The 17,911-nt window shown below is 49.4% G+C and overlaps 2 protein-coding genes across 2 annotated transcripts; both read left to right on the top strand.

Moving 5' to 3' along the window:
* The first annotated feature begins 62 nt into the window (after window positions 1-62).
* On the top strand, window positions 63-12,212 carry DHX33 (DEAH-box helicase 33). The gene is given in 13 exon segments (XM_005493877.4): window positions 63-1,010; window positions 1,013-1,208; window positions 1,988-2,148; window positions 3,364-3,591; window positions 4,328-4,498; window positions 5,030-5,215; window positions 6,312-6,423; window positions 6,821-6,980; window positions 7,346-7,434; window positions 7,727-7,854; window positions 8,403-8,606; window positions 9,347-9,433; window positions 10,444-12,212. Coding segments are annotated over 13 exon segments (2,301 nt in total). The 5' UTR covers window positions 63-740; the 3' UTR covers window positions 10,753-12,212.
* An 858-nt stretch (window positions 12,213-13,070) lies between these two features.
* C1QBP (complement C1q binding protein) lies at window positions 13,071-17,801 on the top strand. The gene is made up of 6 exons (XM_074556995.1): window positions 13,071-13,368; window positions 13,958-14,108; window positions 14,487-14,574; window positions 15,105-15,200; window positions 15,816-15,938; window positions 17,390-17,801. The coding sequence occupies exons 1-6, from the start codon at window positions 13,122-13,124 to the stop codon at window positions 17,537-17,539; spliced, it is 855 nt and encodes a 284-aa protein (XP_074413096.1). The 5' UTR covers window positions 13,071-13,121; the 3' UTR covers window positions 17,540-17,801.
* The last annotated feature ends 110 nt before the right edge of the window (window positions 17,802-17,911 follow it).

The following is a 17,911-nucleotide window of genomic DNA, read 5'->3' as shown; positions in this document are numbered from 1 at the left end:
GCAGCTTTTCCCACAAGTGTCTTAGAAGTGCAGGGCACAGCGTTGTCTGCTCAGGTTGTGAAATCTGTGGTCTGTGGATGGAGTTTGTTGTGTCCAGCACAGGCCAGTGAGGCTGAGTGGCATTTAGCTTAAAGCTGCATTGATTATAAATATCTCTGAGCAGCCACATAGGAATTTGGAGCTCAGTTCAGCTCATCATGGTCAGTTGTTCTTAAATCACTATAGAAAGTATCAGGTGGGGTTTTATTGATTATATCATAATGGATTAAAGTTAAAGCTGCATCTTCATTCTGCGTTTTAAAGGATGGGCTTACCCATGACATGTGATTATCTCATTTAGTCTCACATTTTGCTTTTCAAAACTGGCTACAAGTTTTAGTTTTTTTTTAATTTATAGTCCAGGAGAGAAATGTGTGGCGATCTCAGGGGAAATGCTTTGTCCACAAACAGTGTGTTAGATTGATAAAATGTGTGAGGTAATTTGTGTCTGCATTTTTATCTGTTAAAGGTTATAAAACTTATGGAAGCTTTGGGAGATTTTACAGGTGTTTTGGTCTGGTTTTGGGGCAGTTTTGATTGTTCCTAGAACAGACTTCTAGTGCTCCTAGAGAGCAAGAATGAAAGTGTCTAGGACAATGCTGCTTCAGCGTAGGGTATGAGGCAGGTATGAGATAAAAGCTTTATTTTTGCGTGTTGTTTTTAGTTCAGTGTTTGAGAACAGGACTTGCTACTGGGACTGAATGGCAACATGTCCCTCCGCTGCTCACAGCCGGCTCTCTGCCCTCCTTGGCTGCGTTTTGCTGCCCTTTGGGGTCCGCGATGTTTCTGAGGGGCGCCCGGAGCCGGGAGCGCTGCAAATGGCGGCGGTGAGGGCGGGACTACAACTCCCAGGATGCTCTGCGCAGCGTCGCGCGGTGACGTCATCGCTGCGCCAGGGAACCCGTGCGGCGCGGTCCCGGAGGGAGCGGCTGGAGCCCCGGAACAGCCCCGACGGGACGGGCCGGGACAGACCGGGCCGGGACCGCGAGGGGCGATGGCTCAGGACAGGCAGGAGCCTCCGGCCAAGCGGTTCAAGGCGGCGCCTCCCGGCACGCAGCCCCAGAGCGCCGCGCCGCCCGCACACGTGCAGCGGCGCTCCCTGCCCATCTCCGGGGCCCGCGGGCCGCTGCTGGCCCGGTTGCGCCGCCTCGACACCGCCGTGCTCATCGGTGAGTGCCGGGAACAGGGCCCCCAGCTGGGAAAGCTGCCCAGAAACGGGTGTAAATCTGGAGTGTGGTGAGCAGGGAATGGCTTCTGTGCTTTGGCAGCCGGGGTTTCTGTGGAGCACGTTAAAGTGTTTCCCTCTCCTTTCGCTGTCTGTGTGAAGTTCAGGCAAAGCTAAGTGGCCAAGCTCTCCTCTTCTGAAAACTCTCCTCATTTACATTTTCAATGATTTTATTATTTTGTGGAGAAGGCAAAAGTATTTCCCTCTCCTTTCGCTGTCTGCCTGGAATTCAGTCAAAGCCAGATGGCCAAGCTCTCCCCTTCTTCCCCTTCTGAAGACTCTCCTCACTTACATTTTCAATTATTTTATTATGCTTTCAGTGATTTGATTATATTTTTCTGTTCTGCAAACGAAAAAGCTTTTTGTTAGACTTTTCAGGAGCTGAAGATGTACAACTTCCCACCTAGTAAAGACACAGCATTTATTGTAATTAAGTGCAAAATGCTTTGTGTGTTGGTCCTGTTAGTGTCACAGCACAGACACTTCACCTGCAGAGAGGCTGGAGTGGGTTTGTGAACCAGAGTGTGGCTGGAGCTCTGCAGAGAAGTGGGCGAGGAGGGCGTTGGGTGCCATCTCTGACCTGCCACTCTTTGTGGTGGGACTTTCCCTCTCTGTCTTCAGCTTCTCCATCCTCAAATAGGGCTAAAAGTTACCATAAAAACCCCAGTTTGACAATGCTATAAAAGTGTAGGGGACAAACTCTATTCCTTTGGTACTCCCTAGGAGAAACAGGCTCGGGGAAGACCACCCAGCTGCCTCAGTTCCTGTACGAGGCGGGGATTGGCCAGCCCGGTGTCATCGCTGTGACCCAGCCCCGCAGGGTGGCAGCTGTCACCCTGGCTGCCAGGGTTGCTGAGGAGAAGAGGACAGAGCTGGGCAAGCTGGTAGGTTAACTGCAGATTAATTCTGCAGATACATTTTGGTTTGGTGCTGCTCTGGGGATGGCGCCCTGTCAGGTTGCAGTGGGTACAGTAATAACCAGGCACAGGGGGGATAGTCTTAATTTCATAATTTTTTTGGGTGCCACAATGGAATGAGAGTGTAAAAGCTGTCAGGGAGTGCTCAAAGGAGTGACACAAAGAAGGTGAAGGGTCAGGAGGGGCCACATAATAGGAATGGCTGAGAGCACTTGGTCTGCTCAGCTGGAGAAGTGGAGAATTTGGTCTGCAGCTTCCTCCCGAGGGGCAGCTCCAATTTCTTTTCTCTGTGGCCACAGACAGGACCTGAGGGAGCAGCTGGAGCTGTGTCAGGGGAAGTCTTGGTTAGATATGAGGGAGAAGTGTTTCCCCTGGGGGTGCTGGGCACTGCCCAGGCTCCCCAGGGAATGGGCACAGCCCCAAGGCTGCCAGAGCTCCAGGAGAGTTAGGACAGAGCTCCAGGGATGCCCAGGGTGGGATTGTTGGGTGTCTGTGCAGGGCCAGGAGCTGGGCTGGATGATCCCTGAGGGTCCCTTCCAGTTCAGGATATTCTGTGATTCTGTAATTAAATGAATGGACAGAAATGGCTCTTTACCTGTTCCATGACAGGGTGGGCATGGCCTGTCTCTGTGGCATTGTACTTCTTGATCTGGATTGTTCCATTTGCAAAACTATTGATTAATGAAAAAAAAAAAAATTGTGCTCTCTTCCATTGCTCCCTGTGTCAGGAATCAGTGTCAGGGAGAGCAGAGTGCTGAATTAGTGCAGGTCCGGGGGAGAAAGGCAGGGGAGAAGGTCTTGTCCTGTATAAAGTCCTTGGAGAGCCTGGAATCATTTTGAGGAGGAAAGCAAAGGGAAAAGGAAAAGGAAAGGGGAAAGGGAAGCGGGGGGAAAGGAAAGGAAAGGAAAGGGAAAAGGAAAGAAAAACCAAACTGAACTTGGGGGGCATTTACCATGAACTTCTAGTTAGGAAGACGCCAACCACAGATGTTGGGAGTATAATTTGTGTGGCCTGCTACATTTGGGAGAGGAACTGCTCACAGCAGATAAACTGCTCTGCTTTCCATGCACTTCTGGTTGGCTCAGTCCAGTGACCAGGGGGTTTGTGGCCCTTCCCTGTGGCACGATGGCAGTGTGCAATGCCAGTCTGTGTGCCCATGCTGCCCATGCTCCCTCACCCAGGTTGGCTACACGGTGCGCTTCGATGACTGCTCGTGCGCGCAGACGCGGCTGCGGTTCCTGACGGACGGGATGCTGCTGCGCGAGGCCATCGGGGACCCCCTGCTGCACAAGTACAGCGTGGCCATCCTGGACGAGGCCCATGAGAGGACCATCCACACGGATGTGCTCTTTGGGGTGGTCAAAGCCGCTCAGAAGAAGCGAAAGGAGCGAGGGCTGCGGCCACTGAAAGTGTGTTCATTCAGGATGGCGGTGAAGGGCGGGGTGGGGCTGGGCTCTGGGTGCTCTGAGCATCTCCTGGGGCCTTCCAAGGATTACTGTTGTGGCAAAGATTTGTTTGTGGTTGATGGGTTCTTGTTCTAGGTGGTTTTGGCTCGTTATGATTATGAGGGGGAGGAGCCAGCATGAAAGGACTAGCATGAAAGCTGTAATGTCAGTTCATTCCAAAGGGTTTGGGATTTCAGCTTTGACCATTTTTCTGTTCCTAAAAAGTCGCTTTAAATCCCAGTAATTAAGGGTGTCTGACTTATGATGTCTGGGCCTGATGTGACACCTCTGAACAAGGTATCTGATGATCCCTTTTTTCCACAAAAGCCCCAGACAGAGTGCTGGGGAGGTTTTGGCACTGCTGCTGAGATCACTCCAGCTGCAGGAGCTCTGCCTGATGGGACATGCTCATTCCCAGGTAGAGCACTGCACGTGGGATAGGTGGACATGTCAGGAATTTGTGTGAAAGCACATTGGTCTGCCAGGGGGCTTTGCATGGCCTTGTTCCACACACCAGCCTATTCTGTCACACCATTTTCTGCTTGTGTTAAAAAGCTGATGGCTTTAATGAGGGGAGATCACTCTCCTGTTCTGATCATGGTTCTCAGGATCCAGAAGCTGACTTTTGGCTGGTCCTGACTCATTGGTGTCCAGCTGGAGGGGAGCTGCAGTGCTGACCCGTGCTGTGCTCTCCCTGAAGGTGATTGTCATGTCAGCCACCATGGATGTTGACCTGTTCTCCCAGTACTTCAGTGGAGCTCCTGTCATCTATCTGGAGGGCCGGCAGCATCCCATTGACATCTTCTACACCAAGGAGAGGCAGAGTGACTACCTGCAGGCAGCACTGGTGTCCATCTTCCAAATCCACCAGGTATGAGGGTCTCTGCATGTTTGTGTCCCTCTGGGGCCAGGGGTTGGTATTTTGTGCTGGGATGTTTGACTGCCAAACACCTGGGTTGTTGTGTTGTTTCATTAAACTGCATTTAGTGCTTTGAAGTTGCTGCTGCTGTTGGGATTTGGGACCTATATGTCCAGGCTGGAGCTGAAGGGAGGCTGCCAAGCAAAGCTCTATAATGTCAGCTCATGCCTAAAACCTGAATGTTCCCCTCACCTGAGTTCTCTGTACCTGAGTGCTTGCTGACCCTCTCTGCCTGGCATGGACAGTTATTTGAGGACACAGCAATTCCTCCATCCTTTTAACTCCTGATCTCTGAAAATGTGGTTTACTCTTTGTCTCTGGTGAATCCATTGGGAATTCTGGCTGTTGCATCCTTGCACCACATGTGTATCTTCTCTTTCTTCTTAACCTGCTTCAGCAACTGCCAGAACCACATCTCATTACCAATCTCAGTTCTCCTTTTCTACCCAAACCCTCCTAACTTCCTTTGTCCTCTGGCTTTAGGAAGCCCCTGCATGCCAGGACATCCTGGTGTTCCTGACTGGGCAGGAAGAAATTGAAGCAATGACCAAAACCTGCCGAGACGTTGCCCAGCACCTCCCCGAGGGCTGCCCACGGATGACAGTGCTGCCCCTTTATGCTTCTCTGCCCCACTCCCAACAGCTCCGTGCCTTCAAACCCACCCCTGAGGTGAGGGAATAGGAGGGGTTTGGCTTCAATGAGTCTTTGGATGAAACATGTGGGCTTTAAGAGACTAAAGCAGTCTGGACTGATAGTAATCAATAGTTTCTTGTGCTTGTGGGGTTCCCAGATGAAGGGAGGAATGATGCATCTGACTCTGTGTTCTTAGAAGGTTAATTTATTATTTTAAGATACTATATTATATTAAAGAATATTATACTAAACTATACTAAAGAATACAGAAAAGATAGTTACAGAAGGCTGCAAAGATAATAATGAAAATTTGTGACTCCTTCCAGAGTCTTGACACACCCTGACAGTGATTGATCATTAAGTCAAAACAATTCACATGAAACCCATGAAACAACCACCTGTTGGTAAACAATGTCTAAACACATTCCAAAGCAGCAAAACACAGGAGAAGCAAATGAGATAATATTGTTTTCCTTTTTCTCTGAGCCTTCTCAGCTTCCCAGGAGAAGAATCCTGGGCAAAGGGATTTTTTCAGAAAATATAACAGTGACAATAGTCTCTGTTGGCTTTAGGCTGGGTGGTTCCAGAGGTATAAAACCCTGTAACTGTGATGGTTTTACCAGATGCATTCAGTAAGTCATGTGGGATCATAAAAAGAAGGAAGGATTAGAAGGCACAGGAATTTAACTTTCCTCCATTTCATAGGAATTTTTTGTCCATATCACAAAAGAGCTACAACAGCTAATGGGGGAAATACTGAGTAAGCTGAAAACTGAGAATGTTTTTTAGGACCATAAGAAAGGAATTCATGCTGCCTCAGGCTCTTTTTTACCTACTCAACAGATAAATAAGAATACAAATGTTGTGCCAGAAGTGAAACCAAAATTGTTGGAAGATGTATTGAGAACAGCTGTTCTGGTGGTGTGCTTTCTTGCAAATGCAGAAGAATGTTTTAGAAACTGATAAAAAACTGAGGATTACCTTGGTTTCTGAGAGCTGGCACAGCAAGCACAGTTTGTGCTCACAATGTAGGGCAGGGCTTGGCCCACGCAGGCCAAAAGCAGCAGAATTTCTGTGTTGCAGCTGCTCTGAGGTGGCCTTGGCCTGGAATTGATTTTTTCCTTTCTCCCAGGGCTGTCGCAAAGTGATCCTGTCCACCAACATCGCAGAGACCTCCATCACCATTGCTGGCATAAAATTCGTTGTGGACACAGGCATGGTCAAAGCCAAGAAGTACAGCCCTGGTGAGGAATTCTGAGGAGGAACAGGGACAAAATTACGTTGGGGTTTGTAGAAGTTACTGGAGGCCACAAGCCCCACTAAGAGGATTTCAAACATGCTGTTTAAATTAATGTCCCAGGTTTGGGGTTTGGTGGTGTTTTTGTGGGATTTTTTGAGTATCAGCCATGAGAGGGTAAAAAAATCTGTCAAATATGAATCTTCTCTTCATGGACACAGCATGGGATAGTCCACAGTGTTGAACCAAGTGAAACACAGTGCTGAAATTCACTGTGCTGAACCAAGTGAGTTCTGAGCGGATTTGAGTGCCAAATCCTGGGAATTCTTACTGCTCATCCTCTGTGTTTTCCAAAGCTGTGCCTTCCTCAGGCACTGACTGAGGTGATGCTTTTCCATGCCTAGACACTGGCCTGGAGGTGCTGGCAGTGCAGCAGGTGTCCAAGGCCCAGGCTTGGCAGCGCACGGGCAGAGCAGGCAGGCAGCAGAGCGGGGTCTGCTACCGGCTCTACACAGAGGAGGACTTTGAGAAGTTTGAGGAGATGACAACACCTGAGATACAGAGGTGAGGACAGAGCCATCACACTCCTTGCCACACCTCTTTTACAGCTCTGGGAAGAACTGAGCAGCAAAACTGATCTAGGGGCTGGCGGGGTGACTTGAGAGAAATGGAAGTGTGGGGATTAAACAGAAAAACTGGGAAATATTTGCTCAGGGTGGACAGTTGGGCACTGAGTCTCCAAACACATAAAGCAATAGTTCTGACTGTCCTCCAGATTTTGGACTTGCCTCTTCCTGGTTTAGGAAGTAAGGCTTCACCAGCAGCATCAGACTTGTGTCTGTCAAGCTGCAGCACAGGCCTGAGACTCTATCTCAGCTTCTATGTAAAAAATAAAAGAACTATCTCAGTTGTTTTTTCTGCCTATGCAGGTGTAACCTGGCCAGTGTGGTGCTTCAGCTCCTGGCCCTTAAAATTCCCAATGTGCTCACCTTTGACTTCATGTCCAAACCATCTCCTGGTAAGTGGCTACAAAGGCAGCCTTGGGGACAAAGAGCAGGGAAATCTTGGGCCATAACGTGTATAACAGCACAATGTGAAGGTGTGCCCTGACTGCCAAGGGAAGAGTAAAGGGGGGAAGGTGCTTGTTCTGCTGGATAGAGGAGGATAAACCACATTTTGGACCCTGATTTCTCTAAATGGAAAGCACTTGTGCCTCTGGTCAGGGAGAGAGGCAGTAATGGAACCAGCTGATCTTCACATCCCTCACTGGAGGCAGGAGGCCTCACAGCCCAATGTCCCTGTTTTGGCAGATGCCATTCAAGCAGCAATTGATCAGCTGGACCTGCTGGGAGCTGTGACCCAAAAGGAAGGTCAGCTTGTCCTGACCCCCCTGGGAAAGAAAATGGCAGCCTTTCCACTGGATCCAAAGTTCTCCAAGGTAAAAGCTGCAGAAAAATTAACATTTGGAATCTCCTGTACTCATCTCTGTACCATTGATATTTCTCTTTCAAACTTCTTAAACAAGGTGTGAAATTTGGGATGTTTGCAGCTGTATTGGTGTATTTGCTGTACATTAATGTACATCATTTACAGCCCTTTTGCTGGACTGCTTATCATTTGTTGTTAAATTTAAGGAAGTTTTTTAAAAGATAATTTCTTTGGCACCTCTGAAGGTGCATAAGGCAGATTTGCTTGTAATTTGCAGGATTGTTTAGCAGGTCCATGAAATCTCTGTTGCTGTAGTTGGTTTCAGTCACTGTGTTTGTGCTGGTTGTGTGCTGGGCAGTCTCAGAGAGGAGCCTGGCAGGTGCTGTTACAGCTGCTTGGTGAGCCCATCAGAGGATTTACAGCTGTTTCTAGGCCCAGATGTCCGAGATTGTCCTAAGCAATGTTTGGTTGAGTTCCTGGGCTGCCAGGAAGCAGAGAGATCTGCCCAGCTGAAGTGGATTTGGTTGACTGAAGTTGGGTTTTGTTGTGTCTGTGCAGGCCATCCTCGTGTCCCCCCAGTTCCACTGTGCAGAGGAGATCCTGACCATTGTGTCACTGTTGTCAGTGGACAGTGTCCTCCACAACCCCCCTGCCCAGAGGGATGAGGTGCAGGCTGTCAGGAAGAAGTTCATCTCCAGTGAGGGGGATCATCTCACCCTGCTCAACGTGTACCGGGCCTACAAGAGCGTGAACGGGCACAAGGTGGGATGGTCTGAGCTGCCAGTGCTGTGTGAGCTGTGGGGTGAGGAGGTTTGAGCAGAGAGCAGAGTGACCCCTGCATCCTCCATGGCTGGTGCCACAGAGAGAAAAAGGGCTCATCCTTTACATCTGGGGAGTGGGAGGAAGTTCTGTAACAAAGGTTCCTACAGACAGCTCTGGCAAAGCTTTGTGGGGTCAGTTCTGTAATCACAGCCAGGGCTCTTCCTTCCCTGGTTCCAGCTGGAAACAGAAGGGAGTGGGAGAGTGCTGAGATGTGATGATAAATACCTGGACATGATAAATATCTGGGACAGGATTCATTGGAAAAACACTGAGCATGTTTAAAAGTTAATTTGGATTTATCCTACCCTATCAACCTTTCATATTGATTTGTGGATCTGTGGACTCATGCACCCCATTCCTTGCAGCACCTGTCATTCTTACCTGATTTGTTTTCACCTCACACAGAATAATAAGTGTTATCCTCTGTTCTGCAGCTCTTGGTGGCCTTGCAGGGCAGCTCTGAGTGGGAAAAGAACCACCACCTGCTGTTTCTGAGCAGTGTTGGAGGGAATCTAGACATAGTGGAGTAAAGTGGGGTAGAAATATGACCAGGAAAAGGGTCAGCAAGTTTTCTCTGAGGCAGATTGTAGGGGGCATTCTGCTTTCCGTGGTATCCAAAGGCTGTCATGCTCCTGGGGTGAAGAAATATCCCCTTCTAACTGCTGGTGTCTCTGCTGCAGGGATGGTGCAGAGAGAACTTTATCAATGGCAGGAACATGAAGCTGATGGCAGAAGTCAGAGCTCAGCTCAGGGACATCTGTGTAAAGGTAATTTGCTTCCATATTTTATTTCTGTTTCACCTGTTGGTATTTCCCTGGTTTGTCCCCAAACTGATGTTACTGTGCATGAAGTCCCAAGTGAAAAAATGGGGGATTGTTTTCAGCCTCCTGTAAGTAGGCTAAAATTCCTGACTGTGCAGTTGCATCCCAGAATCTTAAAACTGCATTGCTTAGAGAGTCAAGGAGAAATGGGAACCTCTAAGAAGACTTGTCAGGAAAAGGACAGGTTTGGCTGAGGGTTTTTCCTGCTCTAATGCAGCTGCGACTGTGCTGTGTGTGCCACAGAGTGCTGGCAGCCTGTGCTGGCTGGTTTCTCCATGCAGTCAGGCATTCAGTGTGGCAGCAGCTTCCCCTCAGTGCTGCTCCTGCTGGGCACAGCGTGGGAGCTGCCACTGAACCCCTGGCAGTCTGCAGTGACATGGGAGCCACCCCTGCGGTCTCATTTGTGAATCCTGGTCAGCCTTAAACTCCCTTTTAGAAGGAGAGTGATGATCCATTGTGTTGGCTCTCAGTCTGGCTTAGCCTAGCATCCACTCAGCTGAATTCCCAGTGATCCCCCAGTGTCCTGACACAGGAAAATCCCCCAGGATTTCTGAAGTGAACCAGTGTCACTGTAAGAGTCAGGACTGGGTAAGAAGGGACACAGACTCTGGGTCAGAAAGCTAATGGGCTAGAACCTCAACTTCACTGGAAATGCTTCTTTTATACACTTGAATACAAGTGGACTGTAGCAGTCTGAATTGTTACTAGCATAGTCCAGGGTAAGGAAGCAAAAAGGACCTTTGCATAATATCCACAGAGATGTTTTACTCAGCCACACAGTGAGATGCTCAGGTCCCAGCACACACACACAGAGCTAAATAGCTATGTTTTCTGACCAGAGACTCAAAGATGTACATTTCACCTAAATCAAAATGGATTTCTACTCTGGAGAGTTTCTCCTCTGTGTCGGTATCCCCTGAGGGTGCAGGTTGTTCATGCTCACTCTGTGCCCGCAGCTGTCGCTGCCGCTGGAGTCGTGCCGCGGGGACACGGCGGCCGTGCGGCGCTGCCTGGCCCACAGCCTGTTCATGAACGCGGCCCAGCTGCTCCCGGACGGCTCCTACAGCACCGTGGGCTCCCAGCAGGCCGTGGCCATCCACCCCTCCTCGGTGCTGTTCCAGTGCAAGCCCGCCTGCGTGGTGTTCACGGGGCTGCTGCGCACCAGCCGCTGCTACATGCGCGACCTGTGCCCCGTGGACGCCGAGTGGCTGCTGGAGGCTGCACCCGAATTCTTCCACAGGAAGCTCCGGACAGCCAAGAGCTGACCTGGCACCAGCTGGCTCAGCTTCTCCTCGAAAGACTTTGTGAAAAGTATTGGGATAATTACCAATATAGCTGGATGGGCTGTGGCTGAGCTTGTCCAGCCCTCACTGGTGAATCAAATAGCGGCATTGTGGTGATTCACCCCACAGACACTTTTGGCTGTGGGTGTGTGGTGTTTCACCCACAGACACTTTTGCCTGGCTGGGTGCTGCCTCTGTGTGCTTGGAGACAAGTCCAGGCCTGCAGGAGCTCTGGTGGCTGCAGGATGGAGCTTCCCCCCATAACTGGGGCTGCTCCTCTGGCAGAGAAGCTTTAAGGTGATGGTGAAGGAAAGGAGTCGGTTCTGATGGAGGGCTTGGATCCAGAGCTTTATTCTGGCCCACAGGCCTCTGAATGCAGCACCAGCTCCAACAGAACTCCCTGAGCCCGTGGTTGCTGCTCCTTTAACCCCGGGGAGAGGGGCAGGGAAGGGGCAGGGAGCCACCAAGCAGGGACAGGAGGGGAGGGACAAAGGGACAAAGGACACCTGGATGGCCCAATGCCCCCCAGGGGTAGAGGGCATCCTTTGGATCTGCCAATCACTCAGTGCCCTTCTGGAATGCCAGGACTGACAGACAGTGCTGGGCAGGGGTCAGGGTGTGGAAAGGAGAGGTGACTGACACACCTGGGAGGGAATTATCAGGGGAGGGACCCGAGGTTCTGAGGTAAACCCTGAAATCACAACACAACAGAAAAGTGCATATTGTATGGCTCTATGCAGATATTTACTATATGTGTTTTGTTGTGTTGATTAGTAGTGCTGTATTAACATTTTAATAGTATGGTAAATGTAGTTTTGTAGTTGAAAGGTAACTTTTGTAGTTAAAGTAGGAACTATGTATGTGGGATGTTTTTTTTAAGAGAGGAATGAGGTACTCACACCAAGATAGCAGCTACAGGACACCTGAATCTTTAAGAGAAAGAGAATTTATTGCTCCATTATCAGAAGACACAAACTTCTTCCTGCCTTGCTCAGCCCTGAAGACACCATTTAGGATTAAGAGGAAGATGTTGACACTGACCAGACTGAATCCTTTGTTTGAATGGAATTTCTGCATCATGTATGAGATGTATGAATATTCAAGAGGCTGTTGCTTTTAAGGGTTATTCCTCTGTTAACGTGGGTCCTCTTTTGGGTTTATGCTGCTCAGAAAAAGGTACTCAGAGGTCCATAACTCTTTGTTTCTGTTGTCTCATATTGTCTAATCTAAATTGTCCAAATTATTATTAGTCTACTTATATTATTGTTTTTATAACCATTTTATTACTATTAAACTTTTAAAATTTAAAAAACAAGTGATTGGTGTTTTTCACAACTTGTATATTCATTAAATTAAAAAAAAAAAAAACTATGTTTTCTATAAACTTAAGGAACGGGATGGGTATTTATTTAGATTGGATTTATATGTTTTTTCCAGAATAAAGAAGTGATATTGGAAATCTGTTTTGTGTGTGTTGGTTTGTAAGGCACAGAACACATGATTGTAGGATCAGTCCTGGTGTTTGTGGGTCTTGTGGGAGTGTGTTCATTGTCAGCAGTCTGGGCTTAAAGATGAGAAGGTAGCACAGTGAATCTGTGCCTATTGTGCAGAATGGACTCTGCCATTTACATGTGCAGTACTCAGATTCCTGTCAGAATTAAGAGTTAAAATTCTGGTCCTTTGATGGGTTGGTGTCCATTTGATGGGGTGGGGCAGATGGGGTGGTGTCTATTTAATGGGGTGGGGCAAATGCTCTCCTGCCTTGCAGTGAGCAGCAAATGAGCCTTCTGTGGTTCTCCATAGTGGCACTAGTGTCAGCTTTTGGACAAAGGGCAGGCTTGGTGCCAGGAAATGCTGCCTTAGTGCCTTAGTCACTCTTTCCTCTAAAATACACCAAAAAAACCCCAATCTTTTTTTTTTTTTTTTTCCCCTGAGGAGATTCTCATGCTCTGACCTGAACAGTGCCAGTCCTAATTATGAGTGGGATGATGTCTGGGATAAAACTTGTGAACGTCCCCCACATTCCTAAAGCTCTGTCTGCGAGTTCACCCGAGAAGGGACCTGCACGGGTGCTGTGTCCGTGCCATCCCTGCCCATTCCATTGTCAGGGATCCCAGGAACCAGGCACCCTGTTAGCACACTCCGTGCTGCCGGGGCCGGGACTCGAACCGGGATCTCACCTGGGCCGGGACTCGAACCGGGGATCTCACCTGGGCCGGGACTCGAACCGGGGATCTTACCGGGGGCGGGACTCGAACCCCTGGTCACGGGGCCCGCGCGGGGCGCGCCGGGGCCGGAAGCGGAGCGCGGTTCCGGGGCGGGCCGTCCTCGCCGCCGCTCGGTCCCGCACGATGCTCCTCGCCCGCTCCCTGCGCGCCGCCGCCGCCGCCGCGCTGCGCCCGCCGCTGCCCGCGCCGCGCCGCCCGCTCAGCTCCGCGGCCCGCCGCGCCCTGCTGCCGCCGCCCGCCGCCTCCGCGCCGGCCCTGGCGCGCTCGCTGTGGCAGCTGGGCGGCGGCGCGGGGCGGACGGCGCTGCTGCGGCCGCGGCGGGGCTCGGCCGGCCGCGTGTCCTGCGGCTGCGGCGGGCTGCACACCGAGGGTGAGCGGGCACGGAGCGGGGCCGCCCTTGGGAGGGCGCGGGGAGGACACGTGCGCTGCACCCGCTCCGTGCTGGGAAGCACGTGGGGCGGGGAGGGCTTTCCTACTGCCCTCTCTTTCCCTAATCCCCCCTCTTTCCTTAATCCCCCTTTTTCCTAAACCACCTATTTCCCTAAATTCTGTGCTTTCCCTAAATTCTGTCATCGCCTAAGCCCCCTTTTCCTCTATGCCTCCTTTTCCTCTACACCCCCTTCGCTACCTCTTTTTCCCCTACTCCCCTTTTCCTAACCTCCTTTTTCACAACTCCCTTTTCCCCAATCCCCCTTTCCCTAACCCCTTTTTTTATGTTCAAACCCCCATTTTCCCAAACCCCCCTTTCCTACCCGCCCTTCCCTTAAACCCCACTCCCCTTTTCCTTAACCCTCCCTTTTCTTACTCCCCTCTTTCCTTACCCTCCCTTTCCCTACACCTCCCCTTTCCCTAACTATCCATTCCCTAACTCCTTTTCCCAACACCCCTTTCCCTGAACTCTCCCCCCACCCCTTTCCTTCATCCCTCCCTTTCCCTAACCCCGTTTTCTTTCCCCCCAGGAGACAAAGCCTTTGCGCAGTTCCTGACGGACGAGATCCAGGAGGAGAAGAAGATCCAGAAGCACAAATCTCTGCCCAAGGTCTCCGGGGGGTGGGAGCTCGAGGTGCACGGCACGGAGGCCAAGCTGGTGCGGAAGATCGCGGGGGAAAAGTGAGTGGGGCGTGGGAAGGGTCCCCAGCCCCCGAGGGTGGGTGGTTGGGTCACAGTGACCGGGCTCCTCCATGTGCTCACAGCCCAGACCGCGCCTTTGTGTGGCCGCTTTGGGCCAAAGGCACTTTTTTCACGCCTTTTTGTTACTGTGTTTTGTGTTACAAAGTTTCACGTGGCCTTGTTGTTTGAAAAATAACAGTTCGGTAAAACTTTAAAAGGTGAGAGCACTTGGAGGGAACAGCTTCTCCGAGATGTGGCTTTTAACTGCAGTGCCTGCTTTTGTTCACACACTGTGAATCCTGAACAGGGCTTAAAAGGCCCGTTCTGATGGGCATTTTGGGGGTGTGTTCAAAAGAATTGTTTCTGTTTCTTGTGCAGGATAACGGTTACATTCAACATCAATAACAGCATCCCACCCTCGGCTGAAGACGACACACAGGAGCAGCAGAAACCTGATGAGCAGGAGGTGACTTAGCCTTGATGTGCATTTAATGCTGGGGACACAGATGAAAAATGGAGCCTTGTCCTCAAGTGTTGAGGCTTTGGCTTTTCTCCCCCTTATGTGATATTTGGGAGCATTAAGTCACAAAATGCAGATTTCCCAGGGCTGCCTGTCCCCTGGCTGTAACCTTCATGTCCCCTGCAGAAAGGTGGAGAGAAGGAGAAATTAGAGGAATTCTGAGACTTTCTAGCACCTTCCAAAAGGGTCTACAGGAGAATGGGAGAGGGAAGCTTTGTACAGAGGAATGGAGTGACAGATTAAGGGGGGGATGGCTTTTAACTGACAGGGAGTGGGGCTAAATTAGGTATTGTGAGGGAATGTTCCCTGTGAGGGTGGGAAGGCTCTGGAAGTGTCCAGGGTTAGGCTGGATGGGGCTTGGATCATCCTGGGATAGTGGAAGGTGTCAGGGAATACCCAGTGCTGGCTGGGCTGTGCTGTGGTTGCTTTGGCTCCTGTTCAGATTCCAGTGCTGATGCAACTGTTCTCTTATTTAGCCTGAACTTACATCAACTCCAAACTTTGTAGTGGAAGTAATAAAAGATGATACAAAACAGACCCTTGTACTAGACTGCCATTTCCCTGAAGATGAGGTGAGTATCACTGTGCCCCTCTTGGATTTAACTGCTCTTTGCAATCTCTTGCTTTTCTGAATCAGCACAATATCCAGTCTCTTCTTATTTATTTTTCTTAATCACAAAAAAAAAAAGGGCATTATGTTGGCAAGAACAGTGGGGAGGAAATGTTTATGGCATTCCTCACATCCTGCCCTGGTGTTTCTGATCAGCTGCTTACTGGGCTCTTTATTGAATCTCAGTAGAGAAGTGGGGATTAAAAAAGGAGGGGAGAAAATAAATTGAGAGCTTTTACTCACACTGGTATTTGTGGTTTATTTTGTAAATGTTAGGAAATGTTTAACAGCCAGTCTTGGCTGACAGAGATGAGACAGACATGGGAAGACATTCAGAACCACACAGAAGTTGTTTTTTTTGTATTTGTAAAATTCAGGCTGCTGATTTATATGGCAGCACAAGCTTAGAGGATTTCCTGAGTTCTGTGCATGTCTGTGCTTGTCCTCAGAGGGGAGAGGGACAGCTTCTCTGGCCTTGGGGCTTTTCCTGAGCTATTCCCAGCCTGGGGATGAGCAGGCTGAGTGTGCCCACTAATTGCAGCTAATTGCATGCTTTGCATTTGTTTTCCTGCCTCAGATTGGACATGAAGGAGAGGAAGAAAGTGACATTTTCACAATTCGGGAGGTCAGCTTCCAGCCCACTGGAGAAGCTGACTGGAAGGACACCAACTACACCCTCAACACGGATTCCCTGGACTGGGTAGGTGCTGCTCAAGGCCACAGAGAGCTCTCAGCTCACCTCACTGGCTGTCCCTCTGCTCCTGGGCTGGGAATTAAACCTGTCAGGGTATCTGAGACAGGGGCTGGCCTTGCTCTGCCCCTGAACTGGTGCTTCTGCTGCAGACTGAGGGTGTCTCATGATCCCAGGGTTGTGCACTGCTGGTGGCATTACCAGGAATCAGGACAGACAGGAGGAACTTCTTCCTTTCCAGATTTTATAGGTGGATTTCTCAGCAGGGAATCTCATTCTGGAAATGCTTTGACACTTGTTAAACATATTTTGATCTGTGTGTTTAACAATGTGGCTTATGAGACACCATGCGTGGGTAAAAGCATCTGTGTGTGGTATCTGAAAAAATACATTGTGTCCTGCTTTTCCAGGTGTGTTGTTAGACTTGTAACACTAAAAATACACACTAGAATCTGGGTGTTCTTATGTTCTCAATACCAGGATTTAAAAAGCTACAATTTTTAGCTTGAGGCTGTCATGTTTAAAAGTGAAAGTAGAAGTGCTAGAGTGTATCCCCTTGAGGAGCATTCATGTTAAAATTGCTCAGTGTGCTGTAGACCATCCCACACTGATTATTCTATTTTTCCCCTATGACATTAAATTAACTTAAAATAGATATGAAAAGGAAAAAGCCAAGTCCATGACTGTAACATTTAAGCCTTTCAAAGAAACCTGTACATCAGATCCCTTTCCAAAGTGTTAGCTCACCCCTGGGTAGACGGACAGGCAGAGCTTGGCCTGTGTCATCCTTGACACTTCCCCTGATGACTCCCCAGTCTGGGATCATCTCCAGGGTGCAGCTCATTTGTAGTGTTGGGTTTGGGTTTTTATTAAGTGTTCCATGGCCCTTTCTGTCCAAATATTCCATCCAAAGTCAGGCCTGCCCTCCTGGGGTGGTTCCTTGAGAGGCTGCCTAGAACAGAGGCTAGACAGTGTTAAAGGAATAAAATAGGGATTGAATAAAATGCCTTAAAGGATACACCTTTGCCAGTACAAGAGCCCAGCCAGGGCTACACCAAGAATGATTGATGAGTTTTCACACTTTTATAAGTTTTAGTCCATTTCCATATTGGGGTTCATTGTCCAATTCCACTCTAGGTTATGCAGTCCCACCCTCCCAGTTTGCACTCCTCAATTCCCTGTTTGCACTTTTTGGGCCTGAAGCTGCAGGGGTGTCCTTGGTTCTGGGCTGGAAAATGATTGTTTTGTGTGACTGAGCTGTGAGGAGAACTTGCTGACAATTTATATGAAATTCAGAGTTTAACACCAATGCAGTGCAGAATCTGGGAAATATAAATGCTAAAAATTAAGGAATCAGCTGGGCCTGATTTTCCTGGGAGAAGTGCCAGTTGTCAGGGGACATTTTAATGCACCCCTGCCCAGGTGTGTTCCACTAAGAAGGTTTTCTGTTCCTGCTCCAGGCTCTCTACGATCACCTGATGGATTTCCTGGCTGACAGAGGAGTGGACAACACCTTTGCTGATGAGTTAATAGAGCTCAGCACTGCCCTGGAGCACCAGGAGTACATCAAATTCCTTGAAGACCTTAAAAGCTTTGTCAAATGTCAGTAGGTCAGGCTGGGAAACTCAGCCTCAAGCGTGGGTATTCCACAGTGCTGCTTCATCCAGCAATACCCAAATAAATCTTCACAGTGGATACAGAGAGTAAGTAAGGAAGGTGGAGAAGGAGGATTCTCACTTGGAGTTGGGGAGTTGTAGTGATGGTGCAGCCCCAATCAAGTTCTCCAGTGCTACAGGCCGGAGTTGCCTCGCCCTGCATGGGGCTTTTTGTACAATTAAGAGTGAATGTGAAGAATAAAAACTGTTCAACATATCACTGAAAAGGGTGGTTTCTCTTCTTCTTGCTGTACCAGAGCTGCCATGAGAGTGATGGCAGAGTTTCTCTGTGCCAGAGCTGTTCACAGTAGTTGTGGCAGTGATGGT

This window comes from Zonotrichia albicollis, chromosome 22, assembly GCF_047830755.1.
Source record: "Zonotrichia albicollis isolate bZonAlb1 chromosome 22, bZonAlb1.hap1, whole genome shotgun sequence".
Lineage (NCBI taxonomy): Eukaryota > Metazoa > Chordata > Aves > Passeriformes > Passerellidae > Zonotrichia > Zonotrichia albicollis.
The sequence above is the reverse complement of the archived record's forward strand: the minus strand, read 5'-3'. Positions and strand labels throughout refer to the sequence as shown.